This window comes from Montipora foliosa, chromosome 1, assembly GCF_036669935.1.
Source record: "Montipora foliosa isolate CH-2021 chromosome 1, ASM3666993v2, whole genome shotgun sequence".
Classification (NCBI taxonomy): Eukaryota; Metazoa; Cnidaria; class Anthozoa; order Scleractinia; family Acroporidae; genus Montipora; species Montipora foliosa.
Window position 1 is genome coordinate 31,217,575 of NC_090869.1, and position 16,406 is coordinate 31,233,980.

The following is a 16,406-nucleotide window of genomic DNA, read 5'->3' on the forward strand; positions in this document are numbered from 1 at the left end:
CCCTTTTTTTTATTACTGGGTTTCCATGTATGGCAATCCAGTCGAAATCTGAAATCGGAAAAGTTGCGCAATAGCGTCTTTCCTGCCACTCCCCTGCTAAGTATTGCAGGTTTTCACTGTCACGCCATCCATCATCAAAACCATTCAACAAATAAAGTCAAGAAAAGAAGTAAAAGAAGATATATATTCAAACAGTCTCGCAAAGGTTTAGGTCTGTGCGATGTTTCGTGAGGGAGATATTCGAAGAAATGTTGTTCTCAAATTTATAAGGCTTTGTATGGAGACGCTATGTTTGTGTCTCTCTGAGGAGCAATATGGCGGCAGGAAGCTAACAAAAACATAAGTCATCGAGTTTTGCTATGAAAAGTTTGCAGTCATCTTCTGAGGGCTCATACACACAGCTATATGAGTACTTATTCTCATACAAGGACTGTTCAGATTGAACAGACCTGCCTCATTGGGTAAGTCACTTTTTAAAATTTTATACGTGACAGCATTCTCTGCCGCAATTTTAGTATCGTGTAACGCAAAAGCTTCGAAATTCAACCTTGCTTTACCACAAGATGAAAAACCCTATCAAACTGAAAATTTGTGAAAAGATAAGTCTTCAGCTGTTCTAATAACTAACGAAACTAAAATCTCAAAAGGATTGATAATTCCTTATTTTTTAAATTTTGATGACGTCACGTGCCTAGAGACTTCTGCGCGTATCTTTGGTAGGTCTCAGAGGGTAGTCAAAATGCGTAGATTTTATCCGGTGGACACAATAGGATATTTAATTAACCTGCAATGGCGTCGAAGTCGATGTAAGGCGAATGGCGTTTTAGTGGATCTTAAAACAAGGCTTCTCTACGCAATTGCTAAAATTGCGTTCATAACTGCGAGGATCATAGCTTTACTTGATTTCATATCCGCAGTTCAGCATATGATTCATTTCACATGTCATTTCATTCACAAAGTACACCCTTATGAAGCTCAAGAATGGAACGTCATAAACAAGACAGGTAGCCTCCCACGCAGACACTCTCAGGGCTTCGTCACGTGTTCCTCCCCCACGAGCGTCTGCTGAAACGAGCCGAAACTTATGTAGACCAATCACAAGGGACTTCCAGATTCTGGAAGTGGACTTTGGACCCTTAGAAAATTTGCGCACGGTCACTGCAAGAAAATGGGCCTCGTGTGTTGGGCATTTAAAATCGCTGACTTAAATTCGTATCAAAGAGAAACTGTAGCGTATAAATTTCATGCTTTGGCTTAGATGTTTGCGGCTCTTCACATAATGAATATGGTAGAATTCGTATGTTTGAAACATTTTGCTCCCGTACGTTTCAAACCTGTTTGCGGCGTTCGCTTGGGATTGATATGATATTTACATTTCTTTCAGCGGTATTTCAATGGAGACATATCGTTCGAATAACCCCATTTCTTGTGGTCCTTCGGTTGAACTGATTCAAAGTTTGCTTTATTTTTCAAATCGAAGAATTCAAGAAACACTGAGTACGAACGATCGGTTCGCAACTCAAAAACATTAAATCAATTTTTAGAGACGATCATCGCCAAAAGCAGCCTGAAAATTTCAAGCTCACACGTGATGGATATTTTCAAGCTTTCTTCTCGTTACAGTCCTAGTTGCGTTCATTGCGCTTGAAGATAATGTTCTCGTGCAGTTCAAATACAATGCTTTAATATTTTTATTTGTATTTTTATATATCCATAACCGGCGCTTTCAATTTTAGATAAAATAACACCATACCCTTGATTGGCACGCGCATTTTGACTCGCGAGAGTGCAATGCATACCCCACGAAGTAAACACAATTAATATTTCTGAGGAATATTTTGGTTTCATGATTCATCCAAAGAAGAAGTTGACGCATTGACGCTCCCAGGGAAGTAATCTGCACAGCGCCGATTCCTTTCTATGCAACCCGCACGTGATTTCCAGATGACAGTTACTTAACAAAGGGAAAAGAATGTGTGGCTCGTTTCAGCGAACTCTCGTGGGGGAGGAACGCGTGAAGAAGCCCTAAGAGTATCTGCGTAGGAGGCTACAAGACAGGCGGTGAAAAATAAATATCTGGAATCGTAATAAGCGACGAGTAATGGACCTCTTCCAGCCGTATCAAAGTGAGCTATAGTTCCAATATTAGTGTGATGTTCAGTATGTACAACACTGAAACCAAATGGAAAATTCTCTGGTAACTTTTTCCTTTTGGATATGGAGAGAGAAGGAATCGAACACCTTGAGTTGATCTGTGATCTCTGTCATTTGTATGGCTATTTATATTTATTTGTACTCAACTCTGCACAGTCTTCAGGTAAAAAAACATTTGGAAATTTCACTAATTCTTGTTAGTCAAGAGTTATTATTTGAAAGAAAGCTTGTTGTCCATTTTTTGCTTCATCATTTAAGGAAAAGATTCTTAAGGAAAGGGCTTGATCCTGAACTCAAGTGAGAAATTTATTTTGTTGCGTACGATTGATTTGACACGAATTGGGTTTCTTGTTTTCACGCACGCAACGAATTAGGAAGGGTTTTTTGCCTCTAATAGGTTTTTTGAGAGATTTTTCATCGTGTTGTGTAATATTCGAGCTCAACTAATTTGGATAGGTGGTTTAAAATTTGACACTCGCCGAGCAGTTTTCATAAAGATGGCAGGAGGTTTTAGTTGTGTTCTTCATGGCAAGTGATTAATAGGCAGCTATAGTTTTAAACAACAGAAAAATATCTATTTTGTCACTTTTTCTTTAAACTTTCAGCTAGCACGTTTTGTGTAGTTTTTTTGCAGAAGTTAAATTTGAAGCCACACGTAAATAAAGAGATTAGTTTAGTCTGATGCAGCATGAGAAATGGTTTCTTGTCGGTAAGAGTTCAGGAGTTCGTTCGCCACGGAGAATTACTCCTTTACGTTTTCGCGGGCTTATAATTCATTTGCGAGCTATGAAATCTTGAATCACTTTCAAAGACCCTTTATCGCCATTATATCATCAAAACGAGGACGACGATCAGAGCGGTTTAGGTTTATGAACGGTGTACTGTATTCCAGGGATGAGGACTTCGATCTCCCCTCCAAGTACCCAACGACACAGAAGCAAATTATATTAACGAGAAGAATCATCCACCTACAGAGTCATTAGCCTATTCCAGGCTCCCAGGTAGTCGGGAAAACGAAAACAACTGCGTGGGGAAAGCGAGTGAGGGCTCAAGCATTTTTTTCCCTTTCCCTACTATCTAGGAGCCTGGAACAGGCTACATAGTCATATATTCAGTTTCCATGGTGCTCTCTTGAATCTCCGCACACTCAAGGGCATCATCTTACTGAAGATGACGTTTCAGTGAACTTTCTTTTGTAAGGTGTTTTCTTGGCATTTTTTCCCTCTAGATTGAGGTCACATTAAAGAGACGATTGATTAATTCTTCTGCACGTGTTAACGTGTTAACGGTCGCTAGAGTAGCCTTGACAATCAGGTGATCTGGTGACGTAATTCGGAGGACTGTGGAGAAAAATTTTAACGCTGTATCCCACAAACGCGCGCGGCCTTATTTTCGAATTCAACATGGCAGAGGCGTGGTTAGATCTCGTCGGGTCTACTTGAATGTTCATTCAGTAACAGAAAATGTGGGAGACACGGGATTATCTGTTGAGTTTTGGCAATAGAAATACTGCAGGTAATTTAGAAACAACACGTAAGGCCGCACGCGGTTGTGGGATACGGCGATAAAATTTTTCTTCCCAGTCCTCCAAATTACGTCACCAGATCACCTGGAAAATGCCGGAGAATTAAGAAACTTCTTCCGTTGAGAGCGATTTCCGTCTTTTCAGTCAGTATTTTTCCGCATGCTACTGCGGGAAATTGCCTGTACACGATGAGATAAAGTAAAACCCCATACCTTCTTCGAGATCCAACACTTCCCTTCAAGCTTACTTTAAACATTTCCGTGTTTCAGAACCCTTACGAAAATCGCAAACACTTCTAGCAACAGTTAGGCTAACAAATACCACCATTCGATATTTAAGTAGAGAAAACGCCGCGTCAGACTAACCACAAATATTTTTACAACTTAAATGTTTTAAATATTTTATAACAACTTGGATATCTAGTTACTCTTCCGCATGGTCAGCCACTCAGCGCGATTAGCTTTTGCTATTTCTTAGTGGCTGTGCTCTCTTTCTCTCACAATTACTCCATTTTAATGATCCAACACTTTTGTATTAAAGGGCACAGTCATGAGCTGCGCATGCTCGAGTTTGTTCGCTCTCGCGCTCACGGAAAATTCTAGCCGCCATTATGGATTCACGCGTGAGTCACGTATATTCGCAGCTAATGAATTCTATGTCAAACATAGCGCTCAGAATTTAATATTTACCTGTCAGGAAGAACTTTCCGGATCAATTAAGGACGGTGCCTACTATTGTTATTGCGCATACGTTCTCTATCGGTGATGCTCACTAATACAGGGATATTTTTGCGCGGTTTAAAACTATCCGGATAAAGTGAATCTTAGTAAGTAGTCTTGGTATCCAAAAAGAAAATTGGGGGTAACCATGCATTTTTGAGAGATAATTAAGCTTCTATTTGAGGAAGAACGCCATACATTGCTTTGTATTTTAAAGCTTTTTACAAATATTATTCATGAATTTTCTTGGAAAAATGCGTGGTTACCCCCAATTTTCTTTTTGGATTTCAATAACACTTGTCGAGATCTACATTTTCTGCATAATCGTAAACCGGGGCAAAAAATACCTTTGAATTAGTAGGCACCGTCCTTAACTTTTGTAAATGCGAAAGTGCTTTCAGTACAAAGAGAAATTACTGTCGCTGCACGGTTCGTAGCCAGCATCGAATTTAGCTTGCAGCCAGGCGTGAAAAATTCTTTGCTTCAGATAAAGGATGTTGGTAAAACCCATGACGGTCGAACATCCGTGACGGTCAAAATGGGTAAAACCCGTGACCGGACAGTCCGTGACATATACGTGACGGATCCGTGACAAATCTCTGTTAGAAAGGAAAGCCTACAGAGGGCTATAATCCGTGACGGATGGAGACTAATATTCTCTTTTAAAAAAACCTACGTTTTTGCTGAAATCCGTGACGGCCTAGCTATAATCCGTGACGGATGGAGGCTAATATTCTCTTTAAAAACCTAGGTTTTTGCTGAAATCCGTGACGGCCTAGCTTTAATCCGTGACTAAATTTGCTTTAAAAACTTAAGTTTTTGCTGAAATCCGTGACGGTCTAGCTATAATCCGTGACGGATGGAGACTAATATAGTCTTTAAAACGTAAGTTTTCATTGAAAATCCGTGACGGCCTACAAATAATCGGTGACGGATGACGAGTAAATTCGCCTTTAAAAACCTAAGTTTTCATTGAAAATCCGTGACGGCCTACCGATTATCCGTTTTAAATAAAAGAAGGTCTGATTACCTGGCCGTTAAAGCCTTCCTTTTTCTCCCCGAGTTTCTCCTTAGTCCACCATGGCCCTCCCCAGTGGAGGCCATTTTGAATTTGTCGATTCAACTTGAAAAAGTTAACCTAACACTTTTCAAGTTTTCGCAAGACGCTCGCGCATGCGCAATTCCTGACAGTGTCCCTTTAAGGGCACATTAAAGATTGTTGTTGTTGCCCTGGACCTGCTATACCCACTCAGCCATACACTCACAAACGACTTCCACAACACCGGGAACTTCATCCCCTACTCTTCTCGAATAGTGTGTGGGTTCTTTCACGTCCCACAGGGAGTACATAAACAATGAAGATATTTGTGAGACGGGGCCTGTGGTTTATAATCGTTATCCGAGAAGACGTTTGAGATAAACTGCCTTGATTCGACTAATAATTGAATCCTCCCAAATCAGTGGACAACCTGTTCAAGTTCTCGGCTAGAAATGGATAAGATAAATTCCACAATTACATCGACTTGGTTAATAGATATTCTTTATTGTATTGGTTATGATTACCTTCCACGCCTAGATAACAATTGGAAAAGCAAAACTTAAATGCAGTAACAAAGAAAAATGTTCCGCTTCAATTCAACAATACAACTGAACTTTGACTTCGTAAAATGCGACTTCCTTGGATAAAACCAGGTGAATAAAGCCATCGCTTCTGTGGCATCCCTTAAGGTTGTCATAAACAGATATCTGGCCCTGCTCTTTATGGGTCTTAAAATGCGATCAATAATTTTCCGATGTTGATTGTGAACCCTTTTCCTTGTTACTGGATCCCTTAGTCAACTGCATAACTATATCTTACACTGGACAATTCGCTGCTTTACCGAAAGGTATCCGGTCTCGTTGTGCTTAGTGCATCAGGGAAGCCCCAAACCGGACGTTCCCTAAGAAAATAACGAGTAGTATTGTAGAAAAACGTTCTTTTGCTTAAAATGAACTTTCTTGAAATTAAACCTGTTAGGTTGGAAAAAGAAGCAAATATAATGAAAACGCCCACAATATGCCATCCAATCGGATAGGTCCAAAAACAGAGCCTCTTGCAGTCTCCATTGTTTGGTTTCTTTTCAAATTAATCTTTTTTTGGGGGAAAGCGACTAATACAAAGCCCTGTTCGTATCTTTAATCGCACCGTCTAAACGACTTGAACTTAAGAAGTACTGGGAATTTTGGATATGAAGACGTTCACACTGACAACTTGATAACCAAAATGGGCGAAAGTGTCGCACCGATAAAATACACTACAATTTACAGGCTTGTCAACCCTTTGCATGCAACTTGAATAACCACATAATGCGTTCTACTTTTTTAGTTGCAGTTATTTGAACAATATAACTACAAAAGACATAAAAAGGAAAAAAGATCGGTAATTAACTGGGAAATAGAGAGTAGCTCTGTTAGCAGATGTGTCACACAACTTCTGTTTACTGACACTCTACCCTCCAACTGAAAATTTTGTGGCAACCCATTCCGCGATTACCACCATTTGATTATTAATGAATCAACAAAGTCAACTAGAGATCAACAATTGCCTCTTCAAGGCAACGCCAGTAGAGTCAAATACGATCGTGAAAATAATAATTATTTGAAGTCATTGAATTAACTGCGTAGCGAAACAGTTCTTAGCAGCAGCCACCGCTGTCTTGATTTCGGCTGCCTCCCAAAGGAACAGATGGGTTAGAAGGTGAATGTTGTGGACCAATCTTAATTCCATTGGCCTAAAAATGAGAAAAGACATTTATTCCCTGGAATGCTAAATCTTAACAGTTGTAAACACATTTAAAAGAAACTTCTGACCCTTTTTCTTTTAAGGGCTAGTAAGATTTCACATACATGAGTTCACATGTCGAAACACAGTGTGAACCATGGTTAGTTAAAATCACCAATTGCGATGAAACAACGCTGATCTTATGCCAAGGAGAGCCCCCTATACGGGTATATAGAGGATTAGTTTAAACACCAGAACTGAATATATGGTTACTCGCCTCATTGTTGATATCAAAGACCCCCTCTTGGATTTTTTGGTAAATTTCCTTAGCAGTGTTGATGAAGGCCTGTCAAAGAAGATGCAACAGTGCTTAGTGCAACAAAAATTAACACGGAACGCTTTAACAACACATTTGTTTTTTTCCAACTTGGGGGAATAGACCACTTTCATAAATGGCGACCAACTTTACATTCTTTTGTATTTATGTTAATTAGACCTACTGCCCTCGTTTGAAAGCAAATATTCTTTTGAAATTTGCTCGTCGTAGCGAGGTTAGTAGGGCTTATTAGCATTAAAACAAAAGAATAATTTATTTGGCCGCCATTATGAAAGAGGTCTATACCTGAAAGGTATCAGAGTTATAATCTGGATTGAATTTTGTTTTCTGTGCAGCAAATGGACAATAGAATTACGAGGCGGTGATTCCATTGGCTAAAAGCAATGCACTGCACCCTTCGCGTAATTGATTTGACCTCCGCAACAATAACAAAAAAACACAGCCATCAAGGATCAACCAAGGAGAAGATTTCCGCCAGCGCGAGCCTTCAAACAGCTTTACGTCTTACAAAATTCGATGAAAATCCGAATTTATAACATGCAGTGGAGCAACCACTTGGGGCTTCAGTGTAACACATTTAATTTCGTTTGCTGATTTTGGATCTCAAAACTCATGTTCAACGTGATGGCAAATGACGCAACTGATACAATGCAACTAAAAAGTGAAAATACTGGATTCATTCTTCTGGAAATGTTATGAATAAGATATCTACTCTAATCTTGCCTGTTGACTACATGACAAAATCACTAGTACGGAACTTCCGCAGCGGTATGTTGTAAATGGCCGAAATTTCTTAGTTTCAGCTGTTCTTTGTACGAGCATGATCAATTTTTGTCTTTTAATTAATTGATAGTTTCACGATCTCCATGTTAGACTATGTTACATACCTAGAGCTGGAGGTCACCGGCCGCATTATTTACAACACTGTTAATTTCGAACCTTTGCGGCAGAAGACCTTTTCCGCGGGTTAAGGGTAATGGGTAAACCGTGGCAGTGAAGGGTAGAGATTTCTACATAACAGATGTCATGTCGGATTTGCAAGAGAAATTTAAACTTCAACATTTTAATTTCTTCAAAAAGCTGACCCGCGACCTAAGACTTCAACTGGCTGCAGAAAAATTAACTTGTTTTGTTCCGTACTTGGCAAATTGGAATATCACTCAAAAACTCTCTCTTCCAAAATACATCACCCTACTTCTGTGGCACACGGTATTCCGAGTAAACGCTTTTAAAAAGAAGCATCTTGTTTTAGGAGAAAATGGCAAGATATGTTTTATTAGATGTGTTTGCCTTATGTGGAGTGATTAAATTTTTAAAAATATGTATTAAAATAAAAGCTACATGTATGTACTCATAAGTTGAGGTGAAATTAGATTCCATTTAAGACTCTCTGTCGAACGGCATGCTTTGCGCGCGTTTGTTTGTTTTTATTCTGCTTGATGTAGGCACTCGGGAGAAAATAAGCGATTATTTGTGTCCTTTCCTACAAGCGAACGGAGGAAAAGTTGGCTTGAAGAATAGAAATGTTTATTTCCAGTGAATAAAGCAAAGCGCTGCTCAAAGATAATCAAAGATAATCGAGTTTCCTAACCCAACGCGGCCCGAGTCGCGACAGCGACAGCGATTCAAATACAAAACAGACATCCATAAATACTTTTGTCTTCGATTCTTCGTTCTTGTAAAATGGCCTGGATGTTTGTTTTCTTTTTAATTTTATAACAATATGAAAAAAATGCTATCATTTTGTTCGATACTATACAATTTGTGGCAAATCAGTTGTTCATAAAGACTCTGCTGCAACCGTTGCAATCGAGTCACGCACAAAAACAGCTTGCTCATTTTGGTCAATACCAGGAACGTTTGACCCCGACATAAGCTTTAGAAGACAAAATAATTTCAGCCATAGGTTGTCTGGTATAAGATCAATATTTCCTGAACAACCTCCAAAAACATTAAGAGAAAAAATTCAAACAGAGAGGAGAACAAATGTAGCTCACTCAGTACAAACAATGACTTCAGCAAATGAAACTGGAAGTCCAGTGATCCCTAACTGACTTCCGTGGCTCAGATCTTTGAGGACTTCATTCGGATATATTTGCATGCTGTCATCGTCTCTTCATAACGGTCCAACTGCTCAATTATCCACTGGTGTATTTCACCGTTGACATGGCGAATTTCGCGGCCGATATATCAATTAACAATTACTGGATGAGGTTGAGAATGTTAGCGACAATTATCAAGGCCAAAGTTTGTGTTATCTGCTGAAGCGAAAGGCTGAGGCCTTGATAATTATCGCTAACATGCGAAAACCGAATTCAATAATTGTTTTATTATGCATATTCCTGAGCTGAGCTCCGCCATGACAAAACTGATCGAACTGCTGGTTAGTGTGTTAGGTGACGTCACTTCTGCATGCATAAAACTATTGTCTGTAGGTATGACGTCAATTCTACATATATAAAATCTATTGTCTGTAGGTATGACGTAAGAGAAACAGAGCAAGCAAGAATAGACCAATTTCGATATATTAAAATTCAGTCCGAAACAAAAGGCATCATCTCGAGGCTCTGGGGAATAAACTCATACAAATCCTTATATTTATTCCCCAGAGCCTCGAGCTGATGCCTTTTGTTTCGGACTGAATTTTAATATATCGAAATTGGTCTATTAGCTGCGTGCTTACAGCCAATCAAAATCGAGCTTGTGACACCAATGTATAATAATAACGATTATCAACAAAACTACCGATTAGCAATAAAATATACACATTCAAGGCAAAAAGAAGAATAACACTGTTAATATAATACTAATCCAGCATTAGATTCGAACAATATGCCTCCGATTGCGATGGATTCAATACATCAGGGGCACCCAACGTCAATTTTCGGAAAATATCTGTTCGGAAAATGATTTTAGAACTAGAATTTTCGAAACCTTTGTTGAAAAATTTCTTGCTCGCCTCCCTGTCCTAGGATTTTCGAACATCTAAAAAATGGTATAATTGCCCATTTTTAATGGATTTTTACCCTAGAAAGGTCACCTAGATATATCAGGAGCTTTTTTGTGGCTGAAATTTTCGAAAATGTAAGTTTTGATCCCTATAATTTTCGGATCACTAGACTTTCAGCTAGGAAATCCGAACAGATGAAAAATTTTTACGGGATAAAAATATGGCTATTGCTACCATTCAAATACTAAATACGTTTAACAATGCTATGTTTAGTGGTTTTGAACTATATTGCCGTTGGGTGCCCCTGATAGATGTGTTTTGTGGTCCACCAAACCTGAGCCGAGGTGCGCAAAGTATGCCGTTCGACAGAGAGCCTTTGAGATCGATGCAATAAAAAGTGGTTACCAGGGAACAACAGGGCTGTCAAATAATTATGGGCTTGTAGCCGGCCAAAACTGCAGGCTGGTAAGCCATCTTCAGCCGGCTACTTTCGTCTCATTTTACCACTAATAAAAATGGAAAATCTTAAACTTGTTAAATTATCATTGAAGAAACCTTTAAAACACCCCGTTTTTCCCTGTTTTGAGTGGAATCGACAGCATATTTTACAGAAATCCTGACAAAATCGTTTGTGCTAATGTTGTGGAACGCCTGGAACATTTAACTGACTAAAGAATGAATGCTTTTCCGTCCTCAGTCAAGTGAGCAAAGCTCACTTTTAATTATAGGCCTTCTACTTTCAAATTTATTGACAGCCCTGGAACAACTTATTACAATTGCAAAATTATTCTCGGTTTTCACATGACGTCACAGCCGCCATGATGGAGCCCCTAAACAAAGAAATGGGGGCCATAATGGAGCCCCACCAAATCCTCCAGGAATGCAACTCTATTATTATGCAAACGTTTTCTTTTCTTTTCGTTGAAAAACATGGCTGTTGATCACATGAGTGAAAACCAACAATTGATATTTTGGAGCGATGCTATCAGGAAAATCATTTACCTCTTCTACATTTGCTGCAGTCTTGGCAGACGTTTCCATAAAAATAAGGCCATGCTCACGGGCAAAAGCTTCCCCCTGTGAAACAAGTGTTATTGGTAAGAACCATGGATGTGATGCAATTCATCTGAAGTGAACTAAGTTCAAAACTGCTAAAGATGAATAATGGATACTTGGGATCAGCTCACAAAAACTGATGGTGGGTGAGACAGTGAACTGTTCCAAAATGAAATTCGTAAGAAAGTGACTCTTCATAAATCAAACAAGGATGTTGGTCTATTAATATGACAAACATAGCGAAAATAACTGAACAGCAGATTACAATTTAATTTATAATTTATATCAAACATCTACCTCTTCTTTTCTAACATCACGACGTGCCTCAAGATCACTGTGGACAAAAAAATACACCACTTTACAACCAAGACTGACAAAGGGATTCTGTACATTACAAGGACTCAATTAACCGAAACCTCATCTTACAAGCAAGTCCATTATGTGCCCTAGATAGCTTTTTTTTGTGAAAAGCTAAAATAGTGTTGGAACTCATTGGAATAAAATTAATTGACTCAAGCATAACATCATGCAACTACTCTTGGCTGCATCCAACAAAATTCTGTAGTCACGTAACATGTTGCAGAAAATCTAAAGATTTTATCAAAGTGGAAAGTTTCTGTCCAAGGCAAGTATCTGCCCATCTGCCCCTTACAAACAGGGTCCATTTGAAGTGGAGTAAGCCAATATTATTAGAACAAACAAAGACAAATTATTAACAAATCTAAAGTTTAGAGCCTGAATACCAGAATACCGGAGCCTGACATTTTTTCCGAACTTCTAATCTTCAAATTCAAACAATCTCTGTACCAATATACTTCAATTACAAAAACAAGCAACTCACCTCTTGTTTCCAATCAGCATGATGACCATGTTTGAACTTGAATGCTGCCTTGCATCTTCCAGCCATGTTGTTAGGTGATTAAATGTGTCTCTCCTGCAACAAACAAACAAAGTGTTGCAATACCATGAAAGTGCACAGAAAACTCCCAGATATATAAATTATTGTTGTGAATGGCTACAGGATTTCATTTCTTTTCCTTTTGCATAACTTGCTATGTGCAGGCATTATATGCTGTTCTGTTGGACATAAGCCTAACAAAAATGACATGCAAAATACAACTACCGTATGCACTTCTTAGATTAAACCATCATCTTATCCTTTCTTTTCTTTATTGTGTTCTCTAACTAACTACTATCCTGGATGCCAGAGGATTTTTCTCTCTCTCTCGTCACAAAGTGGAGAGAAAACACCCCTGGTTCAAACCATTAAGCACCTCAGTTCCATGCCTGTTTGATTGACATTGAAAAAACTGACACATCCTGACAGTCGGTTGCTTTAAACTGGTTTTTTGCACGTGAGCTAAGTTATGTTAGAATCCACGCTCCACAGAACTCATGTCAAAACAAAGAAAACTCCAGTAAAGATTATTACACCAGATGTGTACAGTCGGGCTTGTGGGTGTAATCTGGCAGCACTTGGCAGGGGTAAATGTCAAAGATGCTATTGAAACATTGGCAGAAAGATTGTCAAAAGTGGTAGATTTGCCTGTGTGCGCAGAGAACGACTTAAGTTCGATTATTTGCTACAAATGCAAAGGCAAATGGAGAAGTTTGAAAATTACATGAAAGCTTTGGTGGTTGATCATCAACAGCTTACTACAATTTTCATAATTTTGAGGAATTGGTTGCGTGACATGACACCTACCAAATGAGCACCTTGGGTTCCTATGGTACATTTGTCTTATTTACTTTGATGTCAAATTCAGATATAAAACTTTGAGGTAGAATATGAAAATCGAAAATTGCACATTAAATTCCGATTTTTGGCAGACGCCACAAACTGCAAGGAATGACTTGAAAGATAAGTGATTCCCTGAAGCCAGTCAGAAGCACAGCATATACACTGCATTTAAAGATAAACTGTTGAATCCCCTTCTTTTAGCTTCAATGCCTCGAATTCCGGAGACGTACTTTGCAGAGTTTCAATTATGGCCCCAGTGGCAGCGAGAAGTAATGTTGACAGCAACTGAAAACCTGTTTGAACTACTTCCCGTTGGTAAACCAAACAGAGTACTCATTAGAACAGACTTAACTGATTAGAGTGTAATGTGAAGTGCTAAGTTTCTACCCCATATGAACCATGTGAGCATTACCCTTACTGATGGAAATGGGCCCACACAAGGACAGAGAAAAACTCTGACCAGGGTGGGAATTGAACCCACGATGTTCCGGTTAGATCACCATTGTTCGTTAGAACTGACCAGTTCCTGGAACCAATCGAATTGCTTGGGTCAAAATCTAATGTGAATACATCCCATTGGACCAGCGTTCTCAAAGAACTCAACGGCCTGTACCTAAGGTTTTTTCTCACCACCTCTTGACTTGCTATTCCGTTGTTCTAAGAGAGAAAAGACCTATGACAACTACTCACAGGGCTCCCAAATTGTTTGCACCATCAAAAATAGGGAAATTCCCTCTCATCTTTAAATTAGCTCCGGAGGTTAATATGAATGAAACAACCCGAAGTACCTCTTCGCTCATAGAAACCAAGCCATAAAATAAAGAACTTAAACTAACCTCACCTGCTCGGCAATGTACTGGGGAACATTGGCCCTTGGTCATTTTGGTATGGACCACTGCCAAGACCTCGAGCCAACATTCCCCAGTACACCTAACGTGCATGGTTAGTAAGAGGTTAATTATTTTGGGTTGCCATAAAAGCATTTATGAACTGCCAGTGCTCGACCTTAACTTTTTTGATCGCTTGCCCTGGGACTACTTGAACTGAAAATTTACTAGTCCTGAGTAAATCTCTGGTAGTCCTTCCTGATTGCAGCATGGCAATATTATTTGCAATATCTTTTCGCCAACTTTGTAAATAACCCAAGGAAAAGTGTTTTTCCATTCAGGGTGGAAATGCCTGACTTTCATGGTTCGATCCTCTTGATCATATGAAGATTTCTTGGTCGCTTCATTGCTCTTGCTCTCTTTTGTCTCCAATGTCTTTTCTGCGTCTCCGCTACCCTCTTTATGGCGTTTGTTTGGATAATCTCTGTTGTTAGAACTAAAAAAATAGGCCTCTAATCTCTTCATGACAAGAACACGGGCAGTCGAGACAAAGATTGATGGTGGGCTGGGAGTTTCTTAGTGCCCAGTCCCAACCTCAGCTTTGTTTAGTCTTCTCGCCTCAGTCCTCGCATTGGACTATCTGTTTTTGCGATCGAAACGTTGCGAGGAACGCACTGAAGCAACATTTACAAGACGTGTATTTTGTTTTCACCTAATGTACTTTTTTTAGACATTGCAAAAACTAATTACAAAGTAGTTACTGGTCCTGTGACTAGTGGTTCTACGTATCTACTAGTCCAGAAGCATTTTGCATTAGTCCAGGACTAGTGGACTACCGCTAAGGTCGAGCACATCTACAAGACAAAGATCTGTGATTTGAGGTCAGAAACAAAACTGAAAGCCCTCCATCCATAATTAAAACTGAATCAATCCAGAAATAATTATGGTATAGTAGACCACTGCTTGTGCAAACAGGGTTTAAAGGCGCGTCATTTTGTCAAAGCCAAATCCAAACACCAAGGAGGCAGTGGCGCCAAGTAGTTAGGACACTTGCCTTGAGATCCGGAGATCCCAAGTTCAAGACCCGTCCTGACCACCAATAGAATTTGTTCCTGGTAGTCCCTGGTTCAACTTATCCACTGCACAACTGCTTTGCCTCTGGCCAGTTGGGATTCTTAACAGTTGTTGTTGTTGTTGTTGTTCTTTCCTGTCATTTCATTGATTGTGTTTCACTGGCCCTGAAAAGCCACTATGGGGAGTGGTCAGCTAAGCATGTATTGTATTGTAACGTCCAGTTTACTTCTTGGCTTTGTTAAATAACAATGACAATAATCACAATAAAACTACTAATAACAATTGCAATAATAACGGTATTTATTTAAACATGACAAAGTTACAGCAAAGAGGAAGTTGTCATGTGTCATTAAAAGCAACATAAAAACAATAAATTTTCAACATTTAATATCCTAATCGACATATTCTGATGAAATCCCTAGAATGTTGAAGAAACTTTCAGCTACCCTTGAATTGTTGATAATAGACTTCTAAGAATATACTGTAAGTGTTTTAGATGATCAGTCTCAGGCTTAAGTAACACTGATGTCAATTTCCTTCTAAAATTATGAATAAATTCTCTTAAACAAAAAAGATGCCCTTGAGGTTCAGAAACACTACAGACAAAGCATGTAGCAGCCTTCTAGAGTACATGAACATGTAAAAACGGCGATGCCACTGATGGTCATCATATGTTATTAAGTTACAAGTTAGTTTTGAGTCTATTGTCTACGGTTTTTGTCCCTTACCGTGTGATATCATAAACTAACAGAGCTCCTGCAGCTCCACGGTAGTAGGAACGTGTGATTGAACGAAACGACTCTTGACCAGCCTACAGATACAAACATTGTCAGAGGTAACATTATTAAGAACAACTTTGTAAAATATTGGCTACACATAAACTTCAAATGAACTTTTAGCTTCATTTGTGAGACAGCAAAGAGAAATCAACTTTTGAGTTTAGCCAATAGTTGATCATGGTGCAAGCCCCTCTGTCCCAAATATACAATGATTCCTCCTCATCTTTCATTTTAGCCAAAAGTGTCCAGTGGAAATATTATACGGTAGAACTAGATGGTTAACAAAGATGTGAGAAAGCCACTACCATCCACGAAAATCAAGATGAGCCAACAGATTTTCTTCCACGCAAAACTAATAGTTCCTCTTTTTTTCTAACACTTCTGTGTCCTCCTTGAATGAAAAATAGCAGTCACATGCAGGAAAGGATATGCCAATAACGATATGCACTGCTGTAATAAAACACAGGGCCTGGTTGTTCGAAA

At 39.1% G+C, this 16,406-nt stretch overlaps 1 protein-coding gene across 1 annotated transcript in view; it reads right to left on the reverse strand.

Annotated features, from left to right (window-relative positions):
- Positions 1 to 5,921: 5,921 nt before the first annotated feature.
- Positions 5,922 to 16,406, reverse strand: part of LOC137996619 (ras-related protein Rab-2) — an 11,673-nt gene continuing 1,188 nt past the window's right edge. Inside the window, exons 4-9 of the mRNA XM_068842125.1 lie at positions 15,873 to 15,955; positions 12,344 to 12,436; positions 11,800 to 11,836; positions 11,449 to 11,523; positions 7,437 to 7,505; positions 5,922 to 7,169 (exon numbers count right to left, since the gene is read on the reverse strand). Of these exons, the coding sequence (XP_068698226.1) occupies positions 7,074 to 7,169; positions 7,437 to 7,505; positions 11,449 to 11,523; positions 11,800 to 11,836; positions 12,344 to 12,436; positions 15,873 to 15,955 (453 nt within the window). The 3' untranslated portion in view covers positions 5,922 to 7,073. The remainder of the gene's footprint in view (positions 7,170 to 7,436; positions 7,506 to 11,448; positions 11,524 to 11,799; positions 11,837 to 12,343; positions 12,437 to 15,872; positions 15,956 to 16,406) is intronic.